General features: G+C 38.5%; 1 protein-coding gene across 3 annotated transcripts in view; it reads right to left on the bottom strand.

Annotated features, from left to right (window-relative positions):
* The window catches only part of OPHN1 (oligophrenin 1), a 400,049-nt gene that overhangs the window by 25,920 nt on the left and 352,247 nt on the right, over nucleotides 1-21,882 (bottom strand). For all 3 annotated transcript variants that reach the window (XM_033200949.1, XM_033200948.1, XM_033200947.1), the window contains exon 20: nucleotides 213-360. In XM_033200949.1, the coding sequence (XP_033056840.1) occupies nucleotides 213-360 (148 nt within the window). The remainder of the gene's footprint in view (nucleotides 1-212; nucleotides 361-21,882) is intronic.

Genomic DNA, 21,882 nt, shown 5'->3' with positions numbered 1-21,882 from the left:
TCCTTTATAAGCTCATCACCATCCTATCTACTGTCAAAGGCTTAATCTCCTCTCTGAGCACAAACTACAAACACTGGCTGCTTTTAAGCTCAGGAGCCAGGAAAGATCTACTTTTATAGAGAGAAAAATGGTCATGCCACCACTTCTGCCCTTCGATATCCTCTCTGTCTCTAATCACCATTCAGAAGCTAAGGGTAAACCTCAGTACTGACCTTCGCTTTCATCCAGGGAAGAAGTATAGAAAACCGTCCTTTCTCGCAGCAAGCGCTTTGAAATCGTGATTGGTTTGTGCCTTCTTGCTGTCACCCGAGGCGGAGGCACTGGCGGTGCAGCGCTTTCCTCAGGTGGACCTAAATAGATCTGTGGAGAAAGAAGAAGATATCTAGAGAATAATTGGATCAAGTTTTTGTCTTCTGAATGCTACCCACCAGTTGATGCTTGCTGGCCTTTTATCTAGAGTCTGTAACATGAATACTAATATGATTCAAAGATTCAGAGATTTTCTTAATCACTCTAGTTACCAGTAAGTGTTTAGGTATCTCCTACCGTGCTCAAGGCACAGAACCTGGCACTTCTCAGTTTGGAAGAAAAAATGCATATAAAAGGTGGCATTAGTCCTGGATTTTCCATTTCCTTCCTGGGAGACCTTAGGCAAGTCACCTCACTTCTCCGAGCCTCAGCTTTCTCATCCGTAACATAGGGACAGCAAAACCTACTTCACAGGGTGTGATAAGAAAGGAATGAAAGGAGCTGTCAAGGTACCTTCTTTGGGTGGGGGTGGGACATGGAAGGAGACTAAACACAATTACATGCCCATATGCTTTCAATAGTTCTGAAGGGATACCAAAGAATCTGATTACATTGTTTGTCTCAGGTAGGACTAATGACTGGCTGGGGAATAGAGGGAGAACAACTGTGTTTTCCTTTCTATGTCACATTGTTCTTTTATAATTTCATGCCATGGTACATTACCTATTCAATAGAAAGTAAAATAAAATTAAAAAGCACCAACACAGTGCTTTGGATGCTATGGGAAGTGCTGAAGGCATGCAGAAGGAGCTGTGATTAGAATTTTTATATAATGTCTCATGTGTACCTAAGGATTTTCCAGTCTCCATGGAGACCAACCTTTTAGCCCAAGTGCATACACTGTGGGATGAAACACATGTGATGGAGAAAGGGGACCACTGTCTAGCCAGTGAGACGAACAAAATCACCCCCAATAATTAGTGTAAAGAGAAATGTCATAGCCCAATATCCCATCAGGCAAGGGTCAACACAGACTACATAGGCATGGAAATAACATGATTGAGAACACAAGGCAAGCCTGTGTAAAAGCAGGACAATGATAAGAAACAATGTATGAACAATTACAAGCCATGAGTATATGCCTCATGATTGTAAGGAAGACAAAATGCAACTGAACAGCAAGAAGATGAATGTTGAGGCCATACAGTTCTAAGTCATATTCCTAATTCTACCATCATTAGTAATAATAGTCTAAAGAGCTACCATTTTGTGAGCTCAAACACTATAGTAGTTGTTACAAATATTTCTTGCTATTTGTCAAATACATGAGGCTGTTGCACTGACTGTTTATTCCACCCAGACTGATCTTCCTCCAGATATCCATTCTTCTAGGATTCTAATCAAACATATTCTGCTCAGTAAGCCCTTCTGGGTCAATATATTTAAAACATTGACATGCCTCCCTCTACCCAACCATTCCTATCTTCCTTCCATGTTTAATTTTTTTTCTCTTCAGCATTTCCTATCACTTTCTAACATAGAACATGTTTTACTTTTTGATTTTGTTTGCTGTCTGTCTCCAAGCTAGATTTTACACAACATAGAAGCATGTCTGTCATGTTCACTGCTCTATCTCTACCACCTAGAAGAGGGACTGGAATTGCTGAGTCAAAAAACAAATACATTTGCAATTCTAATGTAAAAGGCCAAACTGTCGTCTGAAAATACTACTACTATTAACCACTACTAACTACTACTACTAAAATACTACTACAAACAGCTACTTCTTATTCTGGCCAAGATAGGGCACCAAAACTAGTTTTACTCATTTAGCCTGAAACAAGTAAAAACAAAACAAAACAAAACAAAACTAAACTAAACTAGGAAAAATACATGCAACAGTAGTTTTAAAGGCATTGGAAATCCAGCAGTGAAGGACAGTGAATGCTGAGAGACAGAAAAAAACAAATGAGGTTAGCCCTATGAGTGTCCCAGCTTAGAGTTTTGCAGGCCTCAGTGCAGGAAGGGGAACCCAGGTGGAACCCAGTACTATCCCTAAGTTGAGAAGATTGAGTTGGGAGTATGGGAAAGGCAAGGAAGTGAGAATTTGCAAGGCAAAGTGCCAGAGAGAAGATTTTGTACACTGAAGAATTCAAAATATTGCTGAGAAATATTAAGAAAATCTAGATAAACAGATATATTTTGTTTGCAGGTATAAAGACTCAATAGTGTTAAGATGTAAATTCTTACAAAATTGATCTACAGATTGAACACAACCCAAATACCAGTCAGCTTGTATGTAGACATTGACAAGCTGATTCAAAAATGTATAAGGATATGCAAAGAACCTAGAATAGTCAAAACAATCTTGAAAAAGAAAAACCAACTTGGAAGGCTAACATTACCTGACTTCAAGTCGTATTATAAAGCCACAGCAATTAAGACAGTGTGGCACTGGTGTCAAGCTAGGTGAGTAGATCAATGGAACATAATAGAAAGCCCAGAAATAGACTCACACCTATACAGATAAATTTATTTATTTATTTTACAAAGGCAATTCAGTGGAGAAAGGACAGCAATGGTACTGGAACAATGTGATATACACAGGCAAAAAAGGAACTTCATATCTCATACCACAGAAGAAAACTAACTCAAAATGGGCTATAATCAAATTTAAAAGCTGAAACTATAAAATTCCAAGGAGAAAAATCTTTGTAATCTTAGGTTAGGCAAAGATTTCTTAGATACAATGATTCATAAAAGAAAGAAATCAAAAAACTGAACATCAAATTTAAAAACTTATGATTTTCTAAAAGATGCTGTTAAGAATGAAAAGAAAAACCACAGCCTGAGTTAAAATATTTGTAAATCACATGTCTGATAAAGAACTTGTATTATACATATATATGTCTAATATAAAGAACTCCCAAAACTCAATAACTCAATAATAAGAAAACAAGTAAATCAGTTTTAAAGAATAAGCAAAATATTTGAATAGACACTTTACCAAAGAAAACATACAAATGGCAAACATAAAAAAATGTTCAACATCATTAGGTCAATAGGGAAATGCATGTTAAAACCATGATGCGATACCACTGAACACCTATTAGAATGGTTGAAATTTTTTAAAGACTGACCATACCACATGTTGAAAAGAATATGGAGGAACTGGAACTTTCATTGCTGATGGGAATGTAAAATCAGACAATGTCATAGTGAATTAAAAAAAAAAAAAAAAACAACCACCCAATGAAATAGATCATCTGAATAGTCCTATAACCATTAAAAATGTTCAATTCATAGTTTAAAAACTTCCAAAGAAGAAATCTCTAGACCCAGATAGCTTAACTGGAGGATTCCACCAAACATTTACAGAATTAACATGAGTTTTACAGTCTCTTCCAGAAAGTACGATGATACAATTACTTAAGAAAGACGTTTTACACTTGCTTTAACAATTAAATGTATAATTACTATTTGACTCAGTCATTTCTACTCCTTCATGTTTACTCAAGAAAAAAGAAAACATAAGTCATACAGACTGTACACAAATGTTTGCAGCAGATCCAAACTGGAAACAACCCAAATGTACATTAACTAGTGAATAGACAACCAAATTTTGGTATATATGATGGAATACTATTCAGTAATAAAAAGGAATGAACTATTGACTCATTATAACAACTTAAATTAATCTCAGAATAATTATGCTGAATCAAAGAAGGCAGACCAAAAAAAAGTATATATTGCATTATTCCATTTATACAAAACTTTAGAAAACACAAATTATACTGACAGAACTGATTAGTGGCTGCCTTAGGTGAAGAGTATAGTGTAGGAGTGGGTTGGAGAGGGGAGGATTTTGAAGCGATAAGCCATTGAAAAGGACATACGAAGGAAAAGAAAATGAAATAGCTTGTGAACATAAAAATCAACTTCACTAATAATTATAAAACTACAATTCAAACAAGATATCACATTTTCCCTATTAGACTGATAAATTAAGAAAAATCAATATTGCCCTAAACTAACAAAGAAGTGGGTAAAAACAGTCACCTTTATAAGCTGTTATTAGGAGGGTGATTTGGTTTAGCCATATTGGGGGTCAATCTGGTAGTAGCAATCATGATTTTAAATAGGTATGCACTCTGATCTCCCTACTTTTAGAACCCCTATTGAGCAGAATCCTGACACATACACTCACTGATATCTATGCAAGTGCCATGTACCATTAAAAAAAAAAAAAAAACTACATAAATACCTATTAACATGGGAAAGTTACATAAATTGTGATTCACCCACTGAGGAATATTATACAACTGTTAAAAGGCAGTGATGTAGATTTGTAAGAACTGAGGTGGAAACATTAAATATTTTCAAGTAGTTTATGAAATAGTATATATAGTATGGTGTCATTATTCAAAAATAGCTTTGTGTGTTTATGAATGTACTGTCCTTTGTCATTTATAATTGCAAAGAAAAGGGTCTAGAAGCATACACATTAAATTGCTAACAATCACAATCATAACCTCTAGGAAAGTGAATAGGATTACAGAGGAACGTCAAAAGATACATTCCTGTTTTAGTCTACACACTTCTATGTTATTTAAATCTTTGTGCTGAATTTTAAGTTTAGTTTGATTTTTTAAAACATAATAAAAATGAAAACAAGGACATCCCTCTAAAATATTTTTTATTGTTGTTTAAGAAAGAACCTAAATTGTAGGGATCTAACACACATGAGTTCAACCTCAGCTCTATCACTTATGGCCTCTGTCATTTTAGGTAAGTCATTTAACCTCTCTGAGCCTCAGTTGTCTAATTTGCCAAAAGAAGATCATGTCTATGAGTATAGTTGTCATGATCAACTGATAAATGTACATCAGTATTTGTCTAGCTTAAACCCCCCTTCTCTCTCTCTCTCTCTCACTCCAGTGCCCTTCCATTTGGTTTGGAACAGAACCTCTTAACTGGGGGCAATTCTACTTCCCAGGGGACATTTCATGACATCTGTGGAAATATTTATTGTCACAACTGTGGAAGGGCGGTTGGCATCTAGTGGGGAGAGGCAAGGAAACCTGCTAAACATCCAACAACACCCAGGGCAGTCCCCACAACAAGAATTATTGGCCCCAAATGTCAAAATAATACCAAGGCTGAAAAAATGTTGGTCTAGAATAATGAAGAGGAGTAATAAATGAGAATATACTTACTTAATGCAGATGGATTCAAGAACATTTAAACCTGAACTGAATTTCTAAAAAACATTTTGAAAACAGAAAACAGAATACATATTTATTATGTTTATAGGCATCCATCCATGCATCTGTCCATCCAACAATCTTCTGATTGAACCCAAGTGAGTGTTCTTAATGGAGATAAACACATCATATATTATTACCCCTTGCTCAGTTAAAAGACATCCTTGCTGAGGCATTCATAATATACCAGACCACAGACACCCTCCCTCACAGATGGCCTCACCTCATACTTTAGAGAAAAGGGAGGTCATTAGAAGTAAACTTCGACTGGGCGCGTTGGTTCATGTCTGTAATCCCAGCACTTTGGGAGGCTGAGGCAGGAGGATCCCTTGAGGCCAGGAGTTCAAGACAAGCCTGGCCAACATGGTTAAACCCTAGCTCTACTAAAAGTACAAAAATTAGTCAGGTGTGGTGGAGCATGCCTATAATCCCAGCTACTCAGGAGGCTGAGGCAGGAGAATTGCTTAAACTCAGAAGGTGGAGGTTGCAGTGAGCCAAGATTGCACCACTGCACTCCATCCTGGACAACACAGCAAGACTGTCTCTAAATAAATAAATAAATAAATAAATAAACAAGTAAGTAAGTAAGCAAACAACTCCAACTTTCTGTCCCTATACTGACAAACTCATTGACGTCCACACTTATAAACTTACTTTATCTCCTCCTCACTTTCTAAGGAGAATGCCTCTACCTATGCTCTGGATCCCATCTCATCTCTTCCTGATTCTCAGGGACCTTCCTCCATCATTCATCTCCTTTCTTACAATACTGTTTCTCAAAAGCGTTTAAACGAACTGAAGTCTCTCCTGTCTGAACCCAAGCTACTCCCCACTGCCATCACACTCATTTTCTTCTACACTTTCCAGACAGTTAGGTCTCCATTTCTTCATCCTCCAGTTGATCCTCAACCTTGTCTCTGCCCACATCACTCCTCTGTAACTGTTTTTACAATGATCACCACTGGCCTGCTAATTGTCAACTCCAACAGGTACTTTTCCATTTTTATTTTGACTGTGCTCCAACATTTAACACATTTAACCAATCCATTTCTAAAAATTCCTCTCTCTTTACCTTTCTGCTTCTCTGAACACTGTTGTCTCTTTCACTGGCTTTGAAATTTGATGTTCTCCAGGATTGTGTCCTCAGCCTTCTAATGATCTCACTTGTCTGCACTCATTCGCTTTCTCAACCGTGTCATCCACTCACGTGGCTTGCACTACCAAGTTTCTCTACTGGTTTCTATACCAATATATCTAACTGACTGCACAATGTTGCTTTCTGGATATCCCAGAGGTATCTCAAATTCAACATTTCTAGAATTAAACACATTCGCCTCTTAAAATTTTATATTACCTAAAACAATGCCAGTGTCCAAGCCAGAAATCTGGACATTATTATCTTAAAACCCTCCCCCTTTCTCACATCCCACATCCATTTAGTCATCAAGTTCTATCAATATACTTCCTTAATGTCTCTCTAATCTATCCCCTCTGCTCACTACCACTGACTCGGTTGAGTCTCATCATGTCTCTCTATGACTATAATAGTCTCCTAATTGTTCTTTCTGTCTGCAGTCACTCCTGCCTTTAATCTGTCTACCCGAGTGCAGATAGAGTGATCTTTTCTCAACTCTAATCTAATTGTGTTACTCCACTGCTTAAAATATTTCAATGACTCTTCCCTGTCTTCGGGACAAAGGCCAGATTCCTTAGTTAGCACACAAGGTACTCAACAATCTGGCCAGAGCCTGAAATCTCCAGCCCCATCTTCCACTATTCCCCTACATTCACCCTCCACTATAGCCATGCAGAATTATTAAAGTTTTTTAGTCTCTTAGTTATTTAGTTCTCTGTTTTTTTTTTTTTTATAGAACTTAATTTCTCTGGTGTCTCATTCCTGTATGTATCCAGAGCGATCTATACACAGAACACTTTCACTCTTACCCTTTATGGCAGAGACTGCTAATTGCTTACTGGTGTCCACCTTCCCCTTCTTACTTTTACTAATGGAAGTCACTGAATGGTAGCTGGGCACCCATGCCTACCTTTCTTAGTCTCCCTTGCAGCTAGGTAAGGACATGTGATTAAGTTTTAGATAACAGAATACAAGTAGAACTAATGCATGAAAGCCTCTGGGTCATGCTTTTATGAAGAAGCTGTCTGTATTACATTCTGTCTTTTTTCCCTTTCTCTCTGGCTAGTAAATGGGGACAAATGGAATAGCTATCTAGGATCAAGAAACTGAAGCCAAGTGGTGAGGATGGCAAAAGTATGCCATTGATCTTGGGCTATTCACTGCTAAACTTTTAGGTGAGAGAAAAATGTACTCCTCTCCATCATATTTCAGCCAAATAATTTGCAGTCCTCTGTTATAGGAGGACTTTTCTTATAGAAGGTTAGCCTATACCTTAATTAATCTACTCTTCTGACTTTCAGGACTCACATCGTGTATTACCCACTGTATGAAGACTTCTTTGATTCCCAATAGAGAGGTAAGTTCCCTTTCCATGGGCTCCCACAGCATCCAATGCACATCTTCACCACAGTCTTTATTACACTGCATCCTGAGTGTTAGTTAGTTCCAGATACCCCCCAGTCCCATAACTTTTCTGACAGCAGAGATTTTTTTCCTGATTCATTTCTAGAGGCTAGGGCTGAGTAGGGCATGAGGCAACATAAAGCAGCTAAATGACAGTTTTTAAAATGAATGGATGAATTTTGGCTACCAGGCCCTTTAGAGCATATTAAGTAATAGAATTTTTTTTTCATTTATTCCTTCTCCAACTATAATCGGGAAGACAGAGTACAAAATAGAGGTCAAAGAGTCAGGACAGAGTCAGAGTTAGTTGTGTTGGAGCTTTGCTATGTAACCAGGGGCAAGAAATTTAAACTATATGAATCTCAAACTTGAAGCTGAGTTTGCATTTTGCAAATGTCAGCTGCAAAATGAGAATAGTGATACCATCTACCTCATAGGGTTGTTGTGATGGTTGAATAAGGTAACATACAGGCATACCTAGGAGACAGTGTGGATTTGGTTCCAGACCACCAGAATAAAATATGTATCACAGTAAACTGCACCACACAATTTGTCTGGTTTGACGGTGCTTATACTATACTGTAGTCTAGTAAGTGTGCAATAGCATGATTCCTAAAAATACATCCCTTCATTAAAATAATTATTGCTAAAAAATGCTGACAATCATCTGAGCCTTCAGCAAATCATACCCTTTTTTGCTGGTGGAGGGTCTTGCCTCTATGTTGATGACTGCTGATTGATCAGGATGGTGCTTACTGAAGGCTGGAGTGGCTATGGCAATTTCTTAAAAGAAGACAACAATGAAGTTAGCTGCATCAATTGACTCTTCATTTCACAAAAAGTTTCTCTGTAGCATGCTATGCTGTTTGATAGCATTTTACTCTCAGAACTTCTTTCAAAATTGGAGTCGCTCCTCTCAAACTCTGCCACCGCTTTAGTAAACCAAGTTTATGCAATATTCTTTTTTTTTTTTCTTTTTTTCTTTTTTTTTTTCTGAGGCGGAGTCTCGCTCTGTCGCCCGGACTGGAGTGCAGTGGCCGGATCTCAGCTCACTGCAAGCTCCGCCTCCCAGGTTTACGCCATTCTCCTGCCTCAGCCTCCCCAGTAGCTGGGACTACAGGCGCCCGCCACCTCGCCTGGCTAGTTTTTTGTATTTTTAGTAGAGACGGGGTTTCACCGTGTTAGCCAGGATGGTCTCGATCTCCTGACCTCGTGATCCGCCCGTCTCGGCCTCCCAAAGTGCTGGGATTACAGGCTTGAGCCACCGCGCCCGGCCTGTTTATGCAATATTCTAAATCCTTGGTTATCATTTCCACAATGTTCACAGCATCTTCACCAGGAGTAGATTCCACCTCAAGAGAGCATTTTCTTTGCTCAACCGTAAAAAGCAGCTTCTCATCCATTGAACTTTTATTCTGAGATGGCAGCAATTCAGTCACGTCTTCAGGCTCCACTTCTAATTCTAGTTCTCTTGCTATTTCTACCACATCTACAGTTACTTCCTCCACTGAAGGCTTAAGCCCCTCAAAGTCAGCCATGAGGGTTGAAATTAACTTTTTCAAACCTCTGTTACTTTGTTGATATTCTGACCTCCTCTCATAAATTATTAATATTTTTAATGACATCTAGATTGGTGAATGCTTTCCAGAAAGTTTTAAATTTACTTTGCCCAGATTCATCAGAGGAATCACTATCTATGGGATCTAAAGCTTGATGAAATCTGTTTCTTAAATAATAATACTTGAAAGTTGAATTTATTCCTTGATTCATGGGCTGCAGAATGGATGTTGTATTAGTAGGCATGGAAACAAGATTCATTAATCTCCTTGCACATCTCCATCAGAGCTGCTGGGTGATTAGTACATTGTTAGTGGGCAGTGATATTTTGAAGGAGAGTTTTTCTTTTGAGCAGTAGATCTCAAGAGTGGGCTTACAATATTTAGTAAAACATGCTGTAGACAGATGTGTTGTCATTCAGGCTTTGTTGTTCCATATATGGAGCATGGGCAGAGTAGATTTTGCATAATTCTTAAGGGCCCTAGGATTTACAGAATGGTCCATTGGCCTTGGCTTCATCAGCTGCATTAGCCCTTAATGAAAAGAGTCCTGTGTAACTTTGAACCCAGGCATTGACTTTGTTGCAGCTATGAAAGTCCTACATGGCATCTTCTTCCAACAGAAGGCTATTTCATGTACATTGAAAATGTGTTTTTTAAGTGTTGCCACCTTCATCAATGATCTTAGCTGCATTTTCTGGATAACTTGGTACAGCTTTTACATCAGCACTTGTCACTTCACCTTGCACTTTTATGTCATAGAACTGATTTATTACCTTAAACGTCATGAACCAACCTCTGCTAGTCTCAAACTTTTCTTTTGCAGCTTCCTTACTTCCTCAGCCTTCACAAAATTGAAGAGTTACAGCCTTCCTGTGGATTAGGCTTTGGCTTAAGGGAATATTGTGGCTGGTTTGATTTTCTACCCAGACCACTAAAAGTTTCTCCCTATAAGCAATAAGGCTATTTTGGTTTCTTATCATTTGTGTGTTCACTGGAGTAGCACTTTTAATTTTCTTCAAGAATTTTTCCTTTGTATTTACAAGTTGGCTAACTGTTTGGCACAAGAGGCCTAGCTTTCAGCCTATCTCAGCTTTCAACATGCCTTCCTCACTAAGCTTAATCATTTCTAGCTTTTGAGTTAACATGAGAGACATGCAACTCCTACTTTCACTTGCATACTTAGAGGCCTTTGTTGGGTTTTTAATTGGCCTAATTCCAATATTGTTGTGTCTCAGGGAATAGGGAAGCATGAGAGGGAGAGGGATGAGGAGCGGCTGGTCGGCAGAGCAGTCAGAACATACAACATTTATTCATTAAGTTTGCTATCTTGTCTGGGTGTAGTCCATGGAGCCACAAAACAATTACATAGTAACATCAAAGATCACTGACTGCATATCACCACAACAGATGTAAGAAGGAAAAAAAAGTTTGAAATACTGCAAGAATTATCCTAATGTGACACAGAGACAAGAAGTGAACCCATGCTGTTGGACAAATGGCTCTGATAGACTTGCTTGAAACAGGACTGCCACCAACATTCAAATTGTTTTTAAAAATGCAGTATTTGCAAAGGGCAATAAAGTAAAGCACAATAAAGCAAGGTATACCTGATGTAAAGAACCTAGCCTGGAACATACTGAGCACTCAATAAGTGGTAGTTATTGCAATTATTATGAACCCTAAAAAGAACTTAAACCTATGTTTCCTTAAAGACAGAGAAAATGCAAGACACACAAAGAGGTGGGGAGAGGGGAGGGAGAGAGAGAGAAAGAAGGGGACAGGGAGAGGGAAAGGAGATTGATAGAGAAAGGGAGGGAGGAACAGAAAAATTTTCAAACTGAAGCAATAGGGAGTAAAGCAGTTACATGCTATGCAAATCAGGTGATATGAACTTAATGGCTCTTCAAGCTCTCTGTCAGATTAAATGATCTTATTTCCCTGCTCCAGTTATAAAAATTATTCACTTCTCATTGAAAAAAAAACCTTTCCTCACAGGTTGCTCTTCTTCAAGAAGCTACCCAGGCCTCAAGATAGATATGGGCTCACTGACTTCTAGGATTTATAACGAGAGCTGACAATTCCACTTGGATAGGGTGTTGTCCACATGGTCTGTCTCCTGAAAGTATACTGAAAGGCTCATTGGTAAGGAGCTGTTTGAGAGCAGTTTTTCCAATGTGACAGTAGGCAGAGCTCAGAGAAGGTGCTTGGTAGGCTTAAAACCACACTCTCTTTAAGTGAGAAAAGTCTAGAAAAGCAAAGGGGAAACTTCCTGTTGTGTGTCTTCTCTAAGATTAAAATGTGGCCTGAATAACCCCTACAGTCATCATGGATTGCAACATCTTTCCCAAAGCTGGCCTACAGATGCAAACATTCAAGCCAAACTTTAATGTGGAAATATTGGCAATTGCTGTAGTAAGAAGAATCCACTTACCTCTTTTTCTGGTCTGTGGCCCTCCAAAGGCCTCACTTCAAAACTCTTTTTTAATAATGAGCATTAACCTGTGTGTTACTGCTATTCCCTTTGGGAAGACAAATGGAGCAGATTGTCATCCTTGCTCCCAGCCACTCTGGTTTCTTTGCTGTTCAACATGCCAAGCACATTGCTGCCTTGGGCCTTTGTATTAGGTTTTCCCTATTCATGGAATTGCTCTTCCCAGAGATATCTACCATACCTTGTACCCTTACTTTATTCAGTTCTCTGCCTAAATAACACATTAACAGAAGCCTTGTCTGACCATCTTCCATAAAGGAACCCACTACCTTGCTTTACTTTTTCTTCAGAGCACTTGCCACCACCTGATGTATTGTTTATCTCCAGCAGAACATGAAGACCCACAAAAATTGGCCTTTGTTTTGTTTGTATCCCCAGAGCCTAGAACTTCGCCTGTCCATAGTAAGCATTTAGTAAGTATTTACTGAATGAAGGGGTGACATTGGTACCTTAAAAACAGGATTGTAAACTACAGATATAACTAGTGGAATTGGGAAGGGTAACTTGGGGAAAATTCCACAGCTTCTATTAAGAAAGGAGGAAGGAAAGAAAATATGGGCCCAAGATCTCTTAACTCACTGTTGGCAGTCCAATATTAATGAGAAAACTTTCAGAGCTGACAAAGGAGTTAGAATAGGTCCAAGGAAAGAAACCCGGCAAGCTCTACCTAATGCCCCAGTGGCTTCTGTGTATCCATGAAAGGACTTATTCTAAGCAGGTTCTGAGAACAGAGTAACAACTACCCTTTTAAAATAGCAGAAATAAGAACAGGCATGGTGGCTCACGCCTGTAACCCCAGCACTTTGGGAGGCTGAGGCAGGAGGATCACATGAGGTCAGGAGTTCAAGACAAGCCTGGCCAACACGGTGAAACCCCGTCTCTACCAAAAATACAAAAATTAGCTGGGAGTGGTGGTGCACACCCATAATCCTGGCTACTTGGGAGGCTGAGGCAGGAGAATCGCTTAAACCCTGGGAGGTGGAGACTGCAGTGAGTTTAGATCACGCCACTGCACTCCAAACTGGGTGGCAGAAGCAGAGACTCTGTCTCAAAACAAACAAACAAACAAACAAACAAATCCTAAAGGAATGGGAAACTCATAGTATATGGGGATTTTCTAAAGGGTCAAATACCAGGTGGCACAGGATGCAAAACCAGTTCCTATGCATCTCATGCAATCATTGTGAAAAGGTAGTGACAACAGTAATAGGAGAAGGTGGAAATGGTGGTACTAGCTGCTGACCCAGAAGACTGACTAAAATGGCTTTGATGGAACAAACTTTTTCCAAGTTCAAGCCATGGGTCAGAGTTAGTTTTAATGGTCAACTCTTCTATAATGCTTACTATATGTCAGGCACATGTCTAAGTGTTGTATGTATATTAACTCATTTATTGATTGTTTACAAATTCCTTTCTCTAAACACAAATTCCTTTCTCTGCAAAGACAACTTGGGCTTGAAGGACATGATTGATCAACTAGTGCATTAGGGTAACTACAAAATAAATCCCTCTTCCTACCCCTTTCCACAGGATTAAGGGAGGAAAGAATAATTAGAAAGCTGAATGAATGGAAAGTTGAGAAAAATTATCACTAGAACTTGACAGGGTATAGGCCTTCATTTTCCCTCCTCTGGACACTGTAGTGGTTCTTCTGTAGCTGAAAAATTAAGTAGGAATTCCTAACTCATAGACAGACTAGATCAAGTCACTGGGGAGAAGACTAGAAAGAGGATGTGAGGCCAAAGGCTTGGCTGGGAATAAAGAATGTGCATTGTCCAAGGCCACCTGATAGTAAGAAGCAGGGCTATGATAGGAACCCAGAAGTGTCTGACTTCAAGGCTAACACTCTTTCCACTATAAACCATAGAAGGAAACATTTTAAGTTTAAAAATAATTCCTTGGGTAGAAACAGTATCAGGCAGAACTTATTTTCCCACCCTCCAAAACTCCAGAAAAAGGACAGACTGATTTGGCTTTCTGTGGACTGGTTAAGAACAATTAGGGTTTCATGGTCTTTGATAGTGACTTCAGAAAAAAATCCCAGAAGGTGGCCAAAGTAGAGTCTGGGGGCAAACCAGTGCTTATTTGTTTTCTGGGCATATGGTTGGCACTAAGTGCCATTCTAAAGGCCTGGTCTAAGAGAATTCAATATCTGAGGAATATTATTTCATTCTGATGGGCCTTGGCTGTTGTTTTGGGTTGTAGTCAGGAAGGAGCCCAACTCCTGGAATCCCTCTCCTGAAGGCTTCTGGGAACTAAATCTGGATAATTTGCTGGGCTTTGAGACACTGCCAGGCAAGCGATCACCTCCATTGGGAAGAGAGTTAACAAACTGCTTGCCTGAGTTTGGTCACATATTAACCCCCTTATGGATTCTTCTCCGTCATGTCTTTAGGTGTGAAAGAGAGAAGAAATTTAATATAAGATGGTCATTTCCAATTGCCAAAGGCCAAGAGATCCAGACTCATTCTAACCCTTGGAAATCTTGGCAGAAATGAACAACATCCAGATTCTTTCCAGATGTCGCTTCAGGGCTGCAAATATCAGATTGTACAAAAAAAACATTTTGCCTTTCTATAAATCAAAGCTACAAGACTTGGCCCTGATGAATCCCAGCTTTCCAATTGAGTCTCCATTTACATTCTGGCTAAGGCTATGTTGAGCTTTCTGGGTTCTGGTTATATTAGCAAAAACCATACTCTTCACTACACTAGAAACAAAGGTGGCAACAGGGTCAAAAATAATGAGCTCTTAGCATTTGGCACAGACCACATTAAACATCAAGTGTGTCACCGAGTTTGCTTAGAGTATGTAGAGAACTTTGAAACTATCACGTCTGTTGTTACCAAGAGCCAGCTTTTTATAAAAGGGCTGTCACTAAGGCTGTCTTTGGTCTCAGAAACACATAGCCTTTAAGGCCTTTTTAGATGTAACATTCTAGAATCCTGTCTAGTCCTACTCATCCAATATATTTATGGGAAAATCGATGTCCAAAGAGGGGGATGTGACTTGCCCAAGGCCCCAAAGCTAGTAGATGGTAGAACTGAGACTAGAATCCAAGAGTTCTAATGCCCAATCAGGTGTCACTTCCCCTAAAAAACAGTACCTACTGCAGGAAATAGCTGTAGACTTCCACTGATTATATCTAACCGGTCTGTAATCCATGTTCTAATTGTCTGTCCATTCCCCTTCCCAGTTGTCTCAGGAAAAAAATATCAAGGGAGAGAGAGAAGATGAAATCAGATCCTATTAAGGATATCTCTGTCTACTCAGCATGGATTGTGAGTTTTCTACTAAGAATGAGATGGCAGATTCCAAGTGCAGTTTCTTTTTAGATCAACTTAAGATGCTTTTAGGTTGGGAAATTAAAGAGTTTCTCTATCATTTAATAACCATAAACAATGGTGTAAGGGCTTCTAAGAAAAGCCTCTTTTGACTACAAAGACTTAGTAGATACCAAGGTATTAATAAAAGTATTAGGAGGGAATGCCACCACAAAGACAGAGCTCATCTCCTGTCAATACAGCAAAGGGGTGGTGGTACAGGGCATGGGCAAGTACTAAAATTTAGTGGCCAATGTACTATGTACAAAGTACTTGAAACATTTATCTCATTGACTCCTCCCAGCAACTCTATGAAGTAGGTCTAATTATTAGTATCATTTTTTTTAAATAAGGGAAACAAGGCTCAGGGGGGTAAACTGGCTTGTTTAGATGACCACCCAGCTAGTAAAGGATGAAGTTGGGATGTAATCCCTGGGTTGTCTAGTTTAAAGCTATTTTTCCATTCTTTCCATTATTCTCACCTCTAGGGTTATCTGAAGAGCTTACAGAGGTGGCCTGGACATTTTCAGAGTTCTTGGTAAGAAGTCTTAATCTAAGAAAGTAGCAATGACCCAGCTTTCAGTCTCCAAATCTCAGAGCAAAGAAAAAGTTCGCCCGATCTCTCATTGCTCCTCCTCTCAAATAGGAATTGGCCTATCACCAGACTGCTGAAGCTCAGTCTGCTTTAAGTCTAGCTGCCAAAGTACACCTATTTGGCCCTCTGACACACTGGCCCCAGTCTTACTGTATTATCTAGACTCTGGTGCTCCAACCTGAGACCTCAGGCCACTCAAAGGAGAACAGCAAAGGAAAAAATATATGATACAAGAAAATCGCTGGCCATTGAGGGGAATGGACAATATGACCTTGGAGATATTTTCAAATTCTCAAAAATCTCTGATTCTATATTCTTCGCCACCCACACACACTATAAGCCTCCAAAAAGAAAATAAAAACAGAGGCCGGGCGCGGTGGCTCAAGCTTGTAATCCCAGCACTTTGGGAGGCCGAGACGGGCGGATCACGAGGTCAGGAGATCGAGACCATCCCGGCTAACATGGTGAAACCCCGTCTCTACTAAAAAAATACAAAAAACTAGTCGGGCGAGGTGGTGGGCGCCTGTAGTCCCAGCTACTCGGGAGGCTGAGGCAGGAGAATGGCGTAAACCTGGGAGGCGGAGCTTGCAGTGAGCTGAGATCCGGCCACTGCACTCCAGCCCAGGCGACAGAGCGAGACTCCGTCTCAAAAAAAAAAAAAAAAAAAGAAAAGAAAAGAAAAACAGATATTTGATTTTGATAGTCCATACAAACCTAACCTCTGTAGACCTCAGTTTACCTGTAAGTAAATACTACATAAAGTTATGAGAAATCAAGGAGATGCTTTGTGTCAAATGTATAGCACCATGTCTGACACATAGCAAGCTGCCAAAAAATGCTATCATTTTTTACTGTGATAATTATTATTACAGCCCCAGCTAGAGACAGAAAAAGGGAAGGAGTGGTATTTTCACCTCATTCTGAATCACTGGCATAATGCTTAGGATGACCAGAATCAAAAGGGGAATCTTTTCTGCTCTCTGAACGTTGGGGCAAACCTCAGCTCACAACTACATCCTACATTTATCATCCTATCTCATTGGGTTTGGACATGCTTATTCACCTCAAACAGGGCCTGACTTCACTTCAAAGCTATAAATAACTGGGCATTTGAAGAATGTGTGAAGATCTCCACTCAGCCAAGGTGGAAAATTTGAAGCTACGTTTTCAAAGATTCATTGTAACTAATAAATACATCTGAAATCTCCCAATCCTAGTAATTCTCTGCTCAAAGATATTTTTTCTCCAGGTTACATTTTGATCTTAATATTCATACTTCAAGATATTTTTTCTCCAGATTCAATTGAGAATGTTTGCCAAATTCCAAGCTAAATACATATTAGATTTACATGTACAGACTCTTGAAAATATCCTTACATGTACAGATAATAAAATGTTATTTTCAATAACTTTTAGCTTAACCTTATCATTTCAGAAATTAAATGTGAAGAAGTAGAGTCATGGCTTAATTAGATTCTCTCTCTTTACACATACCAACACCCCCCCCCCGCCAAAGTGTGTGTGTGTGTGTGTGTGTGTGTGTGTGTGTGTGTGTGGTGTGTGTGTGTGTGTGTGTGTGTGTATAGGTAGGTAGATACAGAGATACATTCTAAAATACAAATGTATAAAATATAAATCTATACAGTAAAATCTATAAAGTATAACTATATATTTACATTTACTTATATTTTAAAATCTCTATCTATCTATCTATCTATCTATCTATCTTATTCCAGAAATCAGTTGGAGGGACACATTCATCTGTTCTCTTGCTACCCTCTGGTGGCAGACTGAAATTCACAAACACCACCTTTTTGAGAAAGGAGAGACAAACCAGGACTGGAAGGGTCTGTGTCCTCTAGGTTGCTAGATAGGTGTCTGAAAAGTATATAAATGAGACCCACTTCTTAATAGGGTCTCTTGTTTGCCTTCTCAAATCCATTACATTGCTACAACATCGGCTTTTTTCCTGGATGAGGTCTCATTTGGCCGTTTGGGAACATAGGCAACACTGGAGTTCCCACAAACTCCACACTGAGAATAACTCCACTTTCTCCAGCCAGTTTACAGGAAGAACTGCTTTCAACCATCCATGTCTGCAGAAAAGACTATACCATTCAGTCTTCCATTTCCTGAACCATATATCTTAAGCAGTAAGACTAAAATCCATTTTGACATACACTGATAATAGATTTTCTAATTATCTCAAAAAATAATCAACTATTCTCCCAGAAACTATACTTGACACAGTGAGGCAACATCCTTCCTGTATGATTAAAAAGCAGACGCCCACTCACTAAAAAGGAAAGACTGGAAATAAAGAGGGAACTCAAGAGTAGCTAGAACAGCTAAGTCAACATCAATGATGCAAAGAAAAGCACAGCTCACATCTCAATAAAACAGGTCCCCCTTTCCCTGAGGGGCAGCCATAACCTGACAGACCTAAATTTAAGTCTCAGCTTTGCCACTTACTAGATTCAATGCCTCCATTTCCTAATCTCAGAAATGGAAATACAATCCATCATTCACAGAATTGAAAAAGGACTCCACACTGATTCCATGTTCACTGAATACAAATCTAAGCCTACAGGGGCAGAACCACTGCTTTCTAGCTCTCTGAGAGTGGTCTTGGGAGCAATAAAGGAGGAAAACGGCAGATGCCAGGTTGTGTAGGTGAGAATATGAGTTTGCAAAACACAAGTTAGACAGCTGGTAAAAGTTTGTGGCTGGTATCCGAGTTCTCTTATAAACTAGTTGGGAAGAACTGTGGGGGAGAGCGGATGTTCCAAACAGTAGACAAGCAGGAATGGAGCTGCAGAAATGCAAACCTGTTACCACTACTGTGGCATGCGAAAAGAGGCTTCATATAAAATGAAAAGCTTGGACCTGAAGGTCTTTAGGGTCCCTTTCCAGTTCTAAAATTCAATGGATCTACCCTACATTTTGTCCCCTTAGGTGAAATAGCTCTGTCCTCAAAACTAAATTGCTAAGATCTGCCTTCAGAGATGACCTCTCTCTTCCCCACTAATTCCCGGCAGCTCCCCAAAACAAAATGTTCAGAAAACAGAAGTCAACCTTCCTCTGTCAGTCCAAATTACCTCTGTGCCTCAAGCCAACAACATCAGGTTCAGGCACCCTGATACATACTGCTAAGTGAGATGGGAAGAAAGAGAACTTCAGAATAATTGGCAATGTTGTTCTCGGGAATCAGTGTAGAGGTAGATCTTCTACTATTTACCTATTTTCCAACTTAGAAAAGATCATTCAGGTTGTTAAAAAAAAATTTAAGAAAGACTTAGTAATAGACTCCTTTAAGCATCAATTCTTCTGATTCACTTACATTGTATTTACAGACCCTGGATGCTCTTAAAAGAGAGACTGAAAGAAAGGAATAACAAAGAAACTTAAAACCAATGTGTTTAAGCCCTTTTCTATTAAAGAGCAAGCGTAAATGGAAAAAAAAAACACATTACTGAAATTATTATATATTTCAACTGAAAAATCATACCCCATTAACTGAACAACTTGGCAGGAACATATAATCCCTGATATGTGTGAAGTGGCATCAGCTCTCACACATATTATCTCTTTTAATCCCACAACCACCCTGTGAGGTTACACCTACATAAGGTCTAGAATTTCTGGAACATTTTCACCCACATATCATTCTGCTATTTTTCAAAAAAGATAACTTGATAAGTATATAATAAACTGGGATTTCATTTCATATCTCCATGTAAGATGTTTCATTTGAAATAAATTCATAAATCAGAAAAGATCCTTGGTTACCATGTCTTTGTTTGGAAAACATGGTCAGCGTACATCCCTGGTATCACATAAACGTCAGAACTTCAACTACTTAACACATATTAACAGGTTACAAGGGTGTGAAAACCTCACTTAACAGCTGACCACTAGTTAATAGAAATGCCCTCCTAGTATATCCTGGGAATAAGAGATAACTAGCATTTAATTGCTCTTCAAATCATGCCGCATAATATGCTTTGCTTTGCTTTGGACATAGCAAAATCACACTTTTATGAACTAGATTGGGATTGAGGTCATTTGCCAACCAACACATTTTCTAATAAAATTTAAGTTGGCATTTGCCCCTAAAAAATGCGTAGAATAGAAACAAAAAAAATATTTTGTTATACTAATGATGAGATGCTGTGTCACTCCTTTATCCACTTATAAATGAATTAGGACATTTAAAATGCAATGAATCATCATATAATGAATGTTCAGAATATGCTTCCAAGGCTCCCTACTGCCTTCAGGATAAAGACCAAACTCCTTAACCAAGCGTACAAGACCCATGATCTGACCACCAATGCTAGGATTAGAAAATTATTTCTATCAAAAATCTTCACTATGTGGATGACTCTTGCCTTAAAGTTCCTTAGATCTCTCATCTATAATGACCTTCACCTTCACTTACTTCAGGTACCCATTTGCAAGACACATAACAAAGATCTAGAGGTGGTAAAGTATACATTTGAACTGCCTGATTTCAAATTTGAGCTTCAACATTTACTTACTCCATGACCCTGGACAAGTCATTTAACTTCTCTGTACCTTGGTTTCTTCTTATGTGAAATGAGGTGTAAATGTGCTAATATGTGTAAAATGCTTTAAATAAATTTTTTTCAAATATTAATTAACATCCCTATAAAGGTTTTGTGTGGACATGTTTTCATTTCTTTGGGATAAATGCCCAGCAGTGTAAATGATGGATCCTAAAGAAGTGCATGTTTAGTTTTTAAGAAACTCCTAAACTGTTTTCCAGAGCAGTTGCCAAATTTTATATTCCTACCAGAAGTGTATGAGAGATCCAGTTTTTGTGTACCCTTGTCAGCAGTTGGTATTGTCACTATATATATTTTTAACGTTACCTATTCTAATAGGTGTGTAGAGATCTCTCATCATGGTCTTAATTTGTATTTCCCTAATGGCTAGTGATCTTGAACATCTTTTCATATACTTAATTGCCATGCATACTTCATGTTCACGTCTTTTGCCCACTTTCTAATTAGATTGAATTTTTGTGCTGTTGAGCTTTGAGAGTTCTCTGTATAGTCTAGATATTAATCCTTTGTCAGATACGTGGTTTGCAAATATTTTTTCCAAAACTCAGTAGCTGTTTTTCCATTTTATTAATAGGGTCATTCACAGAGCAAAACTTTTTAATTTTGATGAAGTCTATTTTTTTTCTTTAATGGATTGTGTTTTTGGTGTCATGTCTCCTCAATAAGTCCTAGGCTCTAACAGTTTTCTATATTATCTTCTAAAAGTTTTATAGTTTTATGATTTATATAAATGTATGATCCTTTTTGAGCTCATTTTTATATAAAATGAGAGGTTTAGGTTGAGGTTCACTTTCATTACCTGAAGAGCTGCAATTGCTCTAATACAATTCATTGAAATGACTACCCTCTCTCCCTTGAAATGCTTTTGTACCTTCATGAAAAATAATCAGGCCATACTCTGTAGGGCTATTTGTGGATTCTCTATTCTGTTCTATTTGTTTATGTAAGAAGTAGACAAGAGGACTTATCAAGTTACCTCTGCCAATTGTACACTGTCTTGATTATTGAAGCAATACAGTAAGCATTAATATTATTAATACCTACCTCCAGTTTATTCTTTTTCAAAATTGTATTAGCCCTTACAGTTCTTTTCCATTTCTACATACATGTTAGTATTATCTTGTCTTTATCTACAAAAAATCTTGCTGGGATTTTCATATTGATTACCTTAAACTTATAGATTAATTTTTAAAGAATTGACATCTTTACCATGTTGAGTCTTCCACTCCATGAACACAGTATGTATCTCAATTTATCTAGATTTGCTTTGACT

This window comes from Trachypithecus francoisi, unplaced genomic scaffold, assembly GCF_009764315.1.
Source record: "Trachypithecus francoisi isolate TF-2019V2 unplaced genomic scaffold, Tfra_2.0 Lachesis_group6, whole genome shotgun sequence".
NCBI classification, from domain to species: Eukaryota; Metazoa; Chordata; class Mammalia; order Primates; family Cercopithecidae; genus Trachypithecus; species Trachypithecus francoisi.
The sequence above is the reverse complement of the archived record's forward strand: the minus strand, read 5'-3'. Positions and strand labels throughout refer to the sequence as shown.